General features: G+C 40.2%; 1 protein-coding gene across 1 annotated transcript; it reads right to left on the bottom strand.

The window, feature by feature from the left end:
• Nucleotides 1-1,252: 1,252 nt before the first annotated feature.
• LOC108442482 (secretagogin-like) lies at nucleotides 1,253-9,452 on the bottom strand. The gene is made up of 11 exons (XM_017722545.2): nucleotides 9,129-9,452; nucleotides 8,969-9,039; nucleotides 7,224-7,295; nucleotides 6,187-6,276; nucleotides 5,567-5,623; nucleotides 5,230-5,307; nucleotides 4,972-5,027; nucleotides 4,228-4,273; nucleotides 3,422-3,481; nucleotides 3,267-3,335; nucleotides 1,253-1,869 (listed from the first exon to the last, which is right to left on the bottom strand). The coding sequence occupies exons 1-11, from the start codon at nucleotides 9,196-9,198 to the stop codon at nucleotides 1,741-1,743; spliced, it is 798 nt and encodes a 265-aa protein (XP_017578034.1). The 5' UTR covers nucleotides 9,199-9,452; the 3' UTR covers nucleotides 1,253-1,740.
• Between the last annotated feature and the right edge of the window lie 2,413 nt (nucleotides 9,453-11,865).

Below are 11,865 nucleotides of genomic sequence, written 5' to 3'. Positions count from 1 at the left end.
GGGGAGCGGGTTGTGTGTTTTAATTGCTAGCTGGTGATTTTATTTCAGCAGGAGGAGGTCAGGAGGGGTTGTACATTGTGAGTTTAACCAATCAGACTGGCTCCAAAACACTCCAGTATAAAACTGTGGCAGGTCCTGGCGTCATTATGAAACTCATGATGGCTGAATGCATTAATAAGGTCTGGCAGAAAGGCTGGAAGCTTCTTTAATTAATAGGTAATTATGAGCTGCCTGACAGTAACGCTCAATTTGGCTGTAGAGGGGAGGGGCTAATACGTGGTCAAGTCTGTCTGAGTGACAGCATAAGTGCACAGATACGGGTCTCTAATGGTAGGCGCGCACACATGATCATTACACAGGCTGCAGCGGCCGTGGATTACTGCTATCACGCACAGGCCCAAGAGGAGGGGGTCCAGACATCTGCACAAAAACACATACAGTGAGTGGGCCAGACATCTGCAACAGCACCACAACAGCACAGTGACGAAAATAGAAAACGTGAGCGCCCACCAGTGTGGCTTTACAACAGGCAACAATTTTTCACCCAATTTCCCTTCACACTGACTCTCCAAGTGGTTGCTAAACCTGCTCTGCAAGTCTAAAAGGTTTAGTCTGGACCACCAACATCAACACTATGTCCATTTAGGAGCAACTGGAGAGAGCAATGACCATGAGGATTACAGTTCAGGTGGCCTGCATGTACTCAAGGACAGATGGAGCACAGAGCCAGCTTTGCATTAGTTGCATGTTTCTTCTTCTTCTCTAGCTAGTAAATATGTGTATTGCTGTGCAAAGGTTTGGGCACCCCCGGTTTTGTTGATTTTCTAAGTGAGAATATGTTAACACACCCTCTACAGACAACACACTTCTGCACATTTTAATGCATAATTACTGTTTATTTGCTGAATCTAACATATTAGTGGGAAAAATATCAAATGTGGCCTGTGCAAAAATTTAAGCACATTTTTTATTTTACGTTTTATACTGTCAAAAATGTAAAACTCAGTAAATCAGTAAATACATAGAAATCGTGCACTTATATGCCAAACATGCCATGCCGTGTTGTCTGTAGAGGGCATGTTAACTTGTTTTCACTTAGAAAAACAACAAAACTTTTGACCGGGGTGCCCAAACTTTCGCATATGACTGTAGTCATGTTTTCATTTGAACTTTTTCTGTAAAACTGGAATATTTTTAGCGTTCATGCATTTTCCTGTGTAAAGAACTGTAAAGAGATGGTTTAACAAAAATGAAAGATAATTATAACATTATTTATTTGTTTTTTATTCACTGTTCCTGTTTGTTTCACTGTCAGAGTGGTAAAGCAAGAAGCAGGACCTTTTCAGCACAACAGTAAATCACATGAATCTATTCATCAGCACAAAACCACCAGGGACATCAACTATAATAGAATAATAACAGCATGCATACAGAGGTAAAGGTTTAAGTGATTATTTAGACTAAACACCAAACTGAGTAAAATACCTTATTCACAAAATGACACACCTTTCAGTGAAACGATTAACCTTGATATCTTATTACTGTAAAAGGTTCAAATGAGCATTAAATATGTACATCAATATGTATCTCCATGTCTTGTGTCCCACCTCTCTAGCGCTCAGTCTTTATACCCCTTATTGCTCTAAACGCTGTATGGAAGGTTAGCATTAGCAGTTTGCTCGTGAATGTGTTCAGTATAGTATGCGTTGGTCAGGAATGGTCCAGCGTGCTGCTCTGTGTTTATGGAGTCAGTTTCAGCCCCAGACACAGCGCTAGCTCATTCTTCTGGATCTTTCCATCTCCATTCACATCACAGTGGCTGAGCAAGGCGCGCTTGAACTTGTCCAGGTCTGCGCCACTCAGGTTGGGCTGGAGGGACAAAAGAAAACAAGCAATATAAGCAACTGTAAGCAGTAGTCAACGTCTCAGGCAGAATCACATAATAGTTTTAAAATATTTATCTTCGCAGTAAATGTGCTTTTATTTGTAAAAATATGACATTAGAATAAATACAAATCAACACCGTTGCAGGAAAACGTCAATATTTTCTTGTTTTGAATGTATTTGTATACATGTAATACAAAAAATGTTCACATTGTGAGGAAATGTTGAATGGACCAACAGAAATGCTCCAAAATGTCATGGAATCAAATATCTTGATATTAATTTACATTAAAAACATCCCTGTTGTAAAGTTGCTATTTTGGAGATACTTGTTCTATTTTGGACAGCAACAATAAGTTTCTAGTTTGGTTCCTGACATCTCACTGCACGCTATCCATTATATGGATTGGTTCACTTTCATCAGCAGCACACCTAATTTATTAATAGATGGACAAGGAAAAACTAAGTCATTTGTGGTCACCAAGACTTCTCCTGGACACCTGCTTTCCTGCAGAGGTTACTTCCAACCTACATCTAACCAGGGTTGGGATAGCTACTGAAAAATTAGTAGTTAGCTACATTTTAGCTACTTTCCCAAAATTAGGAGCTAGCTCCAATTAATCATATTTTCCAGAAAAAGTAGTGCGCTACTTTTTAGCTACTTTCAAAGCGTGATTGTCAGAATGTTTCTTTGTGAACCTCCTCCTGACACACCCAACAAGCCCAACTGACAGTTCAAACAAGACACTGCATTTAATGATGTGCCAGAAAGAAACACACAATTGAAAAGCTGCAAAGTTTAAGTGTAATCAACAATCAAACTTCCACAACCAAAGGCGTGATATATCCAACAAAAATTTAGACTAAGTAAAGGCAAAGCCAATCATTCCAGGTTTTGCCTTACAAAAATCAGCAAAAATAAACGTCAAACTGTCAAACACTAAAACGTTATGAAGCTCAAGTCAGTTTCTCATTCACCAGCTTCTCAATTGAATTTTGCTGTTCCACCTTAAATGGTGCAGCAGTACATTCTGGTGCATCAGGCAAAATTTAGGTTGGAACGGGACAATTCACACAAGAAGCTGGTGAATGAGAAGCCGAATTCAGCCTCGTAAAAAGTCAAACGTTAAGAGACATTTTATAGATGCGAGAAAAGTTTCCCTCACAGTTCCCTGTTCTCAGTAAAAGAACAGTAAATCTCTTAACCCAAAAGCTACATAATAGAAGCCCCTGGGTTATTTCTGAATCACGGTTTACATTACACAGGCATTTTGAGTCAGAGGTTTTTAAGCTTATTTTGTATGGAATACTAGCATCAGTGGATAGATAATAGGTTGAAAACTGCTGTAGTGTTCCTTCAATGACAAAATTAAATTCTTTACCTTGACCAGCTCCATCATGTCTTTAACAAAGCCATCCACTTCTGGTCCTTCCAGCGCTCCTGTCTTACTCTAATAAACCATACAGACACGTACAGGGTTAGAGGAAAATATCTAAATGGCCTTGCGCAGGTTCTGACTTACACTTTTACACTTACCACATCATAATGAGCAAATATTTTCTCAAAATCTCTCTTCCTGTCCTTCTGACTGCAGGCCTGGAGAGAGAACAGCGCAGTGTGAAAGAAAATTCCATATTTTTTTTAAATGTCTGCATTATTGAATCTTTCAGAGCGGTCTGGTGTGAAATGGTTCAATGTAGAGAAACTTACAGGCTTAGATTTCTTTACAGTGGTGGTGATAGAAACCAGGGGTCAAAATGCCTACAACACAAATAAAGCCAATTTATTTACTATCCAAAACCACCAATGAACCTACACGTGTCTTTTGAGCTTTTATATGTAATGTTAATGATGATGAAATAGTATAAATCTGAGAACTTCTGGCACTATTTTGCCTCAGAATAACCCGTATGCACCTCTCCACCATGAACAGATTCACAAAAATATATGTTTTAGGTCAAAACATTTCTCAAAACTATCTTAAAACAATGTCTCAGACATCAGGATGGTATTCATAACCACTGCTGCGTAATAGCTTTCTGTAAGGGAGCTTTCAGTGGTGTTAACCTCTTCAGACGTCTGATTCCTATCACCACCATTGTGTAATGACTCTGTATGTCTTCTCCAGAATGGAGCATTTCACACCAAACCACTCTGACGGACTTTGCTCTTATCTTTACGCCGATGTTTGAGAAATCTGAAGCTAGTTTTGTTCAACAGGAAAGGAAAGATCCAAAGTCAAAATGTGGCGTATCAATATATCCAAGCATCCACTAGGTAACTCAATATAACACATTTAAATTGATATTTATGGAGGCGGTTTGTCCCCAAGAGCTACTTACATCCATCTCAAACTTCAGCAGAAAGTTCTCCTTTAAGGACAAAATTCTGGAGGCACAGAAGAGAACAGAACTTCAGCCTTTTCTATCTCAGAGTGACGCAGAGAAACTTGTTAATGCATTTGTTACAAGCAGAGTTGATCACTGTAATGATCTTCATACTGGACTGGAGTGTCTGTGTTTTTATGTTCCAGCACGTGATATTAGATCTGCAGATAATGACCTTCTACAGATACCCTCTGTAAAACTCAGAAAACATGGAGAGGCTCATTCAGTTATTCTTCTAAACTGTGGAACTCAACTCCACCTTTTATTAGATCAAGCTCAGTGCTCACTTTTGAGAAAAATTTGAAAACATTTAATTTAGTATTTACCTCAATCTATACTTCGCTTCTTATTCTATTTATTTTCTAAATGTAATCTGTTATTGCTTCATATAATTTTTAATTAACAGAACTTTTTTTGCTGTTACTGAACAGTGTCTATAATAGAGAAAAAAAACAACGTAATTTCTTCAGTACTGTTAGACTTTATCTCCTGTCTCTAAAGGACGTTAAACTGCCACCAGTATGAAAAGGTTGTGGCAGCCCAGTATTATTTGAAATTTTCATGCTGTACCTGAACTGGCTCAATTAATGCTTCATTAAATTAAATCAACTGTGCTGGTTATGGAATGTAATAAATCCATGCAATGGCTATGAGCACCGAAGAGAACAAAAGCAACGATATTTAAATAAGTTCTAGTACCTGGCCAAGTCGTTTAAGTCCAAGCGGCCGTCTTTATTTTTGCCAAACATTTTCATCTGAAAGAGAACAGAAAAGCCAAAAAATCTACCTGTCCAACGAGCAATCGGATTTCAACCATGAACAATCCATCTTACAGCAGTGTGATGTTTGCATAGAAGTTTTGACCTGCCAACAGCTTCATGTAAGAGGTCAAAACAGTAACATTTCCCCATCACCATCTTTGTGTCTGACACTGGTAGGATGGAGTTGGGACTGTACCATAGTGTCGGTGTACTGCTCCAGTTTGTCTGGGGTGATGTGCTTGTTGTGCAGCTGAAATAGATCCTGGAGGAAACTCTGGTTGGGCAGTGACAGAGAGAAGAAACATTTAGCTGCGTAACAGTCTCATATCGCTCCAAGCATATAAGTACAGGAGTTTAGACTCACAGCAAGTCCACAGTTCACCTCTCAGTGCAGACTAATCAAAAGGAAACGTTTCTTTCCACAAATACTGGTCTAGTTACTTTAGCCCTACACAGTCTTTACCAAAAACTCATGTTTTTGTTTTCTCCAGTGTATCACTTTTCTTTCAAGGTGCTGAAAATGTCTGTGATACCTTCAGTTCAACAGCTGATATAAATCCACTGCTGTCAGCATCATAGTGCCTCCAAATCTGCAAAAAACACAGGGGTCAGTCTTAGTAAGGCTTATTTCTCATTACTCAATCCAGACTCAATACAACCCAGACAGTGCAAGAACTGTATTTACATAAGTAACAAACATAAACTTACAGTCTGACAAAAAAGGTGTCAAAAAGGTTCTTTGAGGGATACCAGAACATTGGTCCTGGAGAACCTTGCAGTGCACTTTGTAGTGTTTTCTCCACTCTAACACACCCACTACAACTAGATAGAGCCTGTTAATTCATTGCTTAGTTGGATCAGGTGTGTTGGGAGCAGTGAAATCACTATAATGTGCAGTGCAGTGTGGCCCACTGCCATAGAGCAACCTTTTCCAGCTCTCTAAATAACCTTTAAATGGATGGTTTGAGTTTGTCAGAGAACTGTAAACCCAAGTCAAGACTCATTTAGCCAAACCTAAAAAAGACAGTCTACTGATTTGTTCTGCATTACTGAGCAAAGAAACTGGGTTAACTCTAAACTCTAATAAACATATTAAGGATGTGCTACTGTGAACTGTGGTTTAGTTAAGTTACAGGGTTACAGCTCTACTGACCCTCATGAACTCCACACTGTTGTCCAGGGGCGTCTCTCTGCGAAACAGCAGCAAGAAATTCTCTACTTCCGGCAGGATGATGATGGCCAACTGTGAATGTGAGAGATACAGAGAGACAGTTATACAGACAGATTGAGAGAGAGAGAGCAAACAGAAATGAAAGAGATCTCTATTGATACAGAGAGAAAAGAAGAGACAGGTGGATGGACAGATGGATGGAGAAAAGGATGGATGGAGGGACAGAGGGCTGGAAAGATGGATGGAAGAATGGGTGGATGGATGGATTGAAGGAGGAAGGGATAGATGGATCAAGGGAGAAAGGTGGGAGTGATGATGGATGGATGCTTGGAGAGGGTAGGGAAGAATATATGAATGGATGGAGGGAGGGGGGATGGATGGAGTGCTGAAAGGATGGATGGAGGGAAGGAGGAATGGATGGAGGGAGGGGGGGTGGATGGATGGAGGCATGGGTGAATTGATAAATGGATGGATGGAGGGATGGATTAATGGATGGATGGAAAGATGGACCAAAGTAGGGGGTGGAGGGATAATGGAAGGATGGAAGGAGAGGTAATAATGGATAGAAGGATGGAAGGAGGTAATGATGGAGGCACAGAGTGCTGTACGGATGGATGGAGGGATGAGTGAATGGATGAACAGATGATTGGAGGAATGATTAATGAAAAGATAGATGGATGGAGGGAGGAAGGGATGGATGGATCGAGAAAAGGAGGTGGGAGGGGTAATGGATGGATGAATAGATGAATGGAGGGATGGTCGGATGGAGGGAGGAAGAGATGGATAAATGGATGGAGAGAGGGAGGTGGGAGGGGTGATGGAAGACTAATGGATGTATGGATGGATGGATGGACGATGGAGGCTAGAAGGGAGGGAGGGAACAATGGATGGAAAGAGCAAGGGATGGATGGATGTAGGGACAGGGACTGGATGGATGTCTGAGGGATGGGTAGATGGATAGATGGATCAGTGCATGGAAGGATGGATGGAGGAATAGACAGTCTCAGTAGCTCAGGAACCTCTTGGATCTGCAGGTTTCCATCAGTGCTGGCAGCTTTGAGCCTCTGCAGTTTCTCCTCCATCTGTTTGTCCTTTTAAAACAAAGCCATTGTTAACAGGCTTTTCAGAGGAGACGCACTGTGTGACTAAAAGAAAGCGCCCTTTGGCCTTTTTCTTTATTTGCTGAGAGCAAATGTCATTCAACTTTAATAGCAACTCATCGATTCTGTTCAAACAAAACAGACGACAGACTGTTTTACGAGACAAAACAGACGACGAAGAGCGCACCAGCCCTTACAATCTCACATTAAAGTGTAGAAGCCACATTTAAACAGTACAGTTTGTCAGTAGCTGTAGCTGTAAAACTTGTAATAAACAGCACCAAAGTCACAAAACACCTCCAGTAGTGAGCTGGCTTTAGAGGTGCCAGTGAATTTCTTAATACATCAAGCATCTATCCGCATAGGAACTGGAGATCGTTATGTGCGTTTCTTCTCTTTTTGGGATGTTTTTGTAAAATAAAATACTAAAGCTCAAAAGTTAGAGATGTGAGCACAAGCAAAGCAGTACAGCAGCTGAACAAACAAGATATAATAAAATTAAACACTAAAAAGGGGATCAATGTGGTGGATAAAAGTGGAACTGAGGAAAAATACTCAGAAAAATACAAATCCAGAGTTCTCCTTAAATTGACTGAGGAAAAGTTCCACTCCAGAGCACAGTATTGTCACTGCTGGTGTAAAATCTTTTTTTTTTTTTTTTAAAAACATAATTTTTTTTTTTTACATAATTTGTGCCAAATAAATACCAGGTACCAGTTACATGTGAAAATTTCACGAGTGGACTAAAAGAAATGCCCTGAAATGACATAAAATAGTTTTTACATGAAATTGCATTAAAAGTTTCTCCCTCCTCCAGTAAAGTTACTTCTTCAGAGATATGAGGTTTTGTTCTGACAGCGAAGATATAAGTTCACAGGCAAAGTCTAGGACCTCTGATAAGCAGCTACGCACTTAAAAAGGATGGTTTTTCAAGAACCAGGAATTCTATATATAACCATTTCATGCTTAAATGGTTCTTCAGGTTGATGGAAAACGTAGTGTGTAGAAGCTTTTGGTTCTCTATATAAAAAAGGCTGCTTCTATTGTTATAAGCTTGACATCATAAACAATAGAAGACACTTTTACATACATTCTTCATCAACCAAAAGGAGTTTTTGGTTCTATATAGAAGCTTTTGGTTCTCTATGTAAAAACAGGCTTATTCTATTGTTATAAGCATTGTAAACAATGGAAGAACCCTTTTTATATATAGAACCAAAAGCTTCTATATAGAACCAAAAACTCCTTTTGGTTGATGAAGAATGTGTTGTTTATGGTTCTATACAGAAGCTTTTAGTTCTACATATAAAAAGGCTTCTTCTATTGTTATGATTCTGAGATTGTTTTTTTTTTTTACAAACACTTTTCGGTGCTGTAGAGAACCATTCTTGAAAAAGCTCCATATAAAACCAGACAACACGTTCTCCATCACTCTGAAGAACAATTTTATGATGCAAATAAACATTTAAGCAGGATATAGTCCTATACTGAATGTTGTTCTAAATAGGCCCATTGCCTTTGCTAAAGGACCTTGAAGAACCATTTTTTAAGTGTCTAGAACAAGCACATAAGAGAGAAGCTGGTGCTGTGTCACACAGATGAGCACATTTAGCTGTGTTAAAAGGGAAATTTCACAAAACAAGTCAAAGATCAGTAATTCTTACTGTCTTCCCCAATTTCTTCTTAACGTGGCAGAAAAAGTCATCCAAGTGCTTTCCCTCAATATAGCCCCGATCTGCAACGGCAAAGGAAAGCATTGATAAAAAAGGTCCAGCAGTGACGAAATTCAAGGTGCAGTAGATAAACAGAACCTCAGTGTCTTACCGCAAGCATCAAACAACCTCCAGATGTGCAGAAAGGAGGCAGCGTCCAGGTGGCTGCAGGAGCTGTCCATGATGAAATGGAGAACAGGTGAGCACCAGCAGGTGAGCTGCGTTATGCTGCTGGAAGCGACTCCTCTGCGCCTGTATTTCTGCACAGCTGCCTCGCCCACCACCTCCGCGCCCTCCGGGAGGGACTGACTGAGTGCTTATCCATTATCTCATCCACATAATGAGGCTGCTTAACCAAGACAACACGTAATCTGCGGTGATATGCAAATGCAAGGGCAGTCTGACAATAAAGGGCAAGAGAATACGCTTCTGAAGGGGGTGCAGGGATTCGGGAATGTAAAAATAAAAAGCGCTCCTAGCCCAGCCCCTCAGCCCCCGAGCCAGCTGCATACAGAGGTTAAAAAAAGCCTCAAACAAGTCACTGCTACAACGCCAACTGCCTCCACAATGCCAACACCCATTGTTTGGGCCTAATTCTGTAGGTGTAAAAATAATGATAATAATAACTTTGAAATAAACTAACTTCTTTTCACCCAATGAAACACCCAATAAAAATGATGAAAGCTTTAACTTTCCAGCTTGTCTATATAAGGATTGGAACATTCTTCAGTGAAAGCAACATTGAAACAGTGAAAGAAACAGTGAAAGAAAAAAAAACATGGTTCCGTTATTGTTGCAAGTCATAGAACCTTGTTATGGTACTATATACAATACAGTGCAAAAGTCAGCAACCATTTATTTCATTTACAGTCAAAAAGTCAATAAGTACAGGTTACATACAAAAAATAAATCTAAAAATACACTGCTCAACAAAATAAAGGGAACACTTAAACAGCACAATATAACTGCAAGTAAATCAAACTTCTGTGAAATCAAACTGTCCACTTAGGAAGCAACACTGATTGACAATCAATTTCACTGCTGTTGTGCAAATGGAACAAACAACAGGTGGAAATTATTGGCAATTAGCAAGATACACTCAATAAAGGAGTGGTTCTGCAGGTGGGGACCACAGACCACTTCTCAGTACCTTTCTGCTTTCTGGCTGATGTTCTGATCACTTTTGAATGTTGGTGGTGCTTTCACACTCGTGGTAGCATGAGACGGACTCTACAACCCACACAAGTGGCTCAGGTAGTGCAGCTCATCCAGGATGGCACATCAATGCTCGCCAGAGGTAGCCTGACTGCCATTAGGTACCGAGATGAGATCCTCAGACACCTTGTGAGACCATATGCTGGTGCGGTTGGCCCTGGGTTCCTCCTAATGCAGGACAATGCTAGACCTCATGTGGCTGGAGTGTGTCAGCAGCTCCTGCAAGATGAAGGCATTGAAGCTATGGACTGGCCCGCCTGTTCCCCAGACCTGAATCCGATTGAGCACATCTGGGACATCATGTCTCGCTCCATCCATCAACGCCACATTGCACCACAGACTGTCCAGGAGTTGGCAGATGCTTTAGTCCAGGTCTGGGAGGAGATCCCTCAGGAGACCATCCACCACCTCATCAGGAGCATGCCCAGGCATTGTAGGAAGGTCATACAGGCACGTGGAGGCCACACATAATACTGAGCCTCATTTTGACTTGTTTTAAGGACATTTTATCAAAGTTGGATCAGCCTGTAGTGTGTTTTTCCACTTTAATTTTGTGTGCGACTCCAAATCCAGGCCTCCATTGGTTAATACATTTGATTTCCACTGATGATTTTTGTGTGATTTTGTTGTCAGCACATTCAACTTTGTACAGAACAAAGTATTCAATGAGTATTTCATTCATTCAGATCTAGGATGTGTTATTTGAGTGTTCCCTTTATTTTTTTGAGCGGTGTATAAAATATGTTGGTCAGCATTCAGTGTTTCCTCTCTTTAGCTTAATTTCAGCTTCTATTCCGCTCACGAAACTCACTTTCAGTTTTTCCAAAGTAATCTGCATGGATATTTTTCCACACCTACAAAGTTCAGTTTTAGAAGTTGGCACTTTCTGCTTTTCAGAGTCAGTAAACCCAAACTCATTCAGTGCTATTGAGGTCTGGACTCGGGGGTGGTCAGTCCATTGATCAGCTTCTTTGTTTGATTTGTCTCCTTTTGTCAGTGAGAGCTTCTTAACAGCTACACGTCCTTTCAGACCCATAGCACTGAGTTGTCCTCTCACAGTGGAAGGATGGACAGAAGCACCTGTGGACGTTTTCAGATCTGAAGCAGCTTGAGATTCTTTTCTCTCTCAGAAATCAAAGCTTTAAGTGCTGTTTCTCTGATGGGGGCAGTGCTAGTGTATACCAGGTCTGGCATAGTTGTCAGGAGTTCAATTTTCTCTGCAGCTTCTAACAATTTTTAACCCCAGTTTTGAAAACTCATTTTTTTTACTTCTTTTTTAACTAGGTCCCTGTTCCTCATGCAAGTTAATCATCTTCTATCTAATCTCAGAAATATTTCCTGTTGGTGGTCTCCAACTTTTGCAAAGTACTGTTGAACCCCTTCGCTCTTTCTAACAAGTATAATTCAGTGGCCACTGCTTTTAAACATTTAACCGTTTACATGGCCCACCAGCAGGCCCAAAGTTTTATTACACACTTCTATCTTAAGAACAACTCAGCCTTAGTATGTAATATACCTGGGATTGTAAGAAGTTAATCCACACAACATTCGTGTTTATAAGCAAAGTAGAGGAGATTCATTATATTTTTTACATTTTTCTTTTATATAAAAACAAACTGAATATTAAAAATGCT

This window comes from Pygocentrus nattereri, chromosome 11, assembly GCF_015220715.1.
Source record: "Pygocentrus nattereri isolate fPygNat1 chromosome 11, fPygNat1.pri, whole genome shotgun sequence".
Taxonomy (NCBI): domain Eukaryota; kingdom Metazoa; phylum Chordata; class Actinopteri; order Characiformes; family Serrasalmidae; genus Pygocentrus; species Pygocentrus nattereri.
The sequence above is the reverse complement of the archived record's forward strand: the minus strand, read 5'-3'. Positions and strand labels throughout refer to the sequence as shown.

What these genes read in the sequence shown, in the direction of transcription:
- LOC108442482 (XM_017722545.2), bottom strand. Translation starts at nt 9,198, where the DNA reads ATGGACAGCTCCTGCAGCCACCTGGACGCTGCCTCCTTTCTGCACATC. An exon ending in GAAACCTGCAGATCCAAGAG is followed by an intron (nt 6,277 to 7,223) that starts GTTCCTGAGCTA and finishes TCACATTCACAG; the next exon opens with TTGGCCATCATCATCCTGCC. An exon ending in AGCAGTACACCGACACTATG is followed by an intron (nt 5,028 to 5,229) that starts GTACAGTCCCAA and finishes GTTCTCTTTCAG; the next exon opens with ATGAAAATGTTTGGCAAAAA.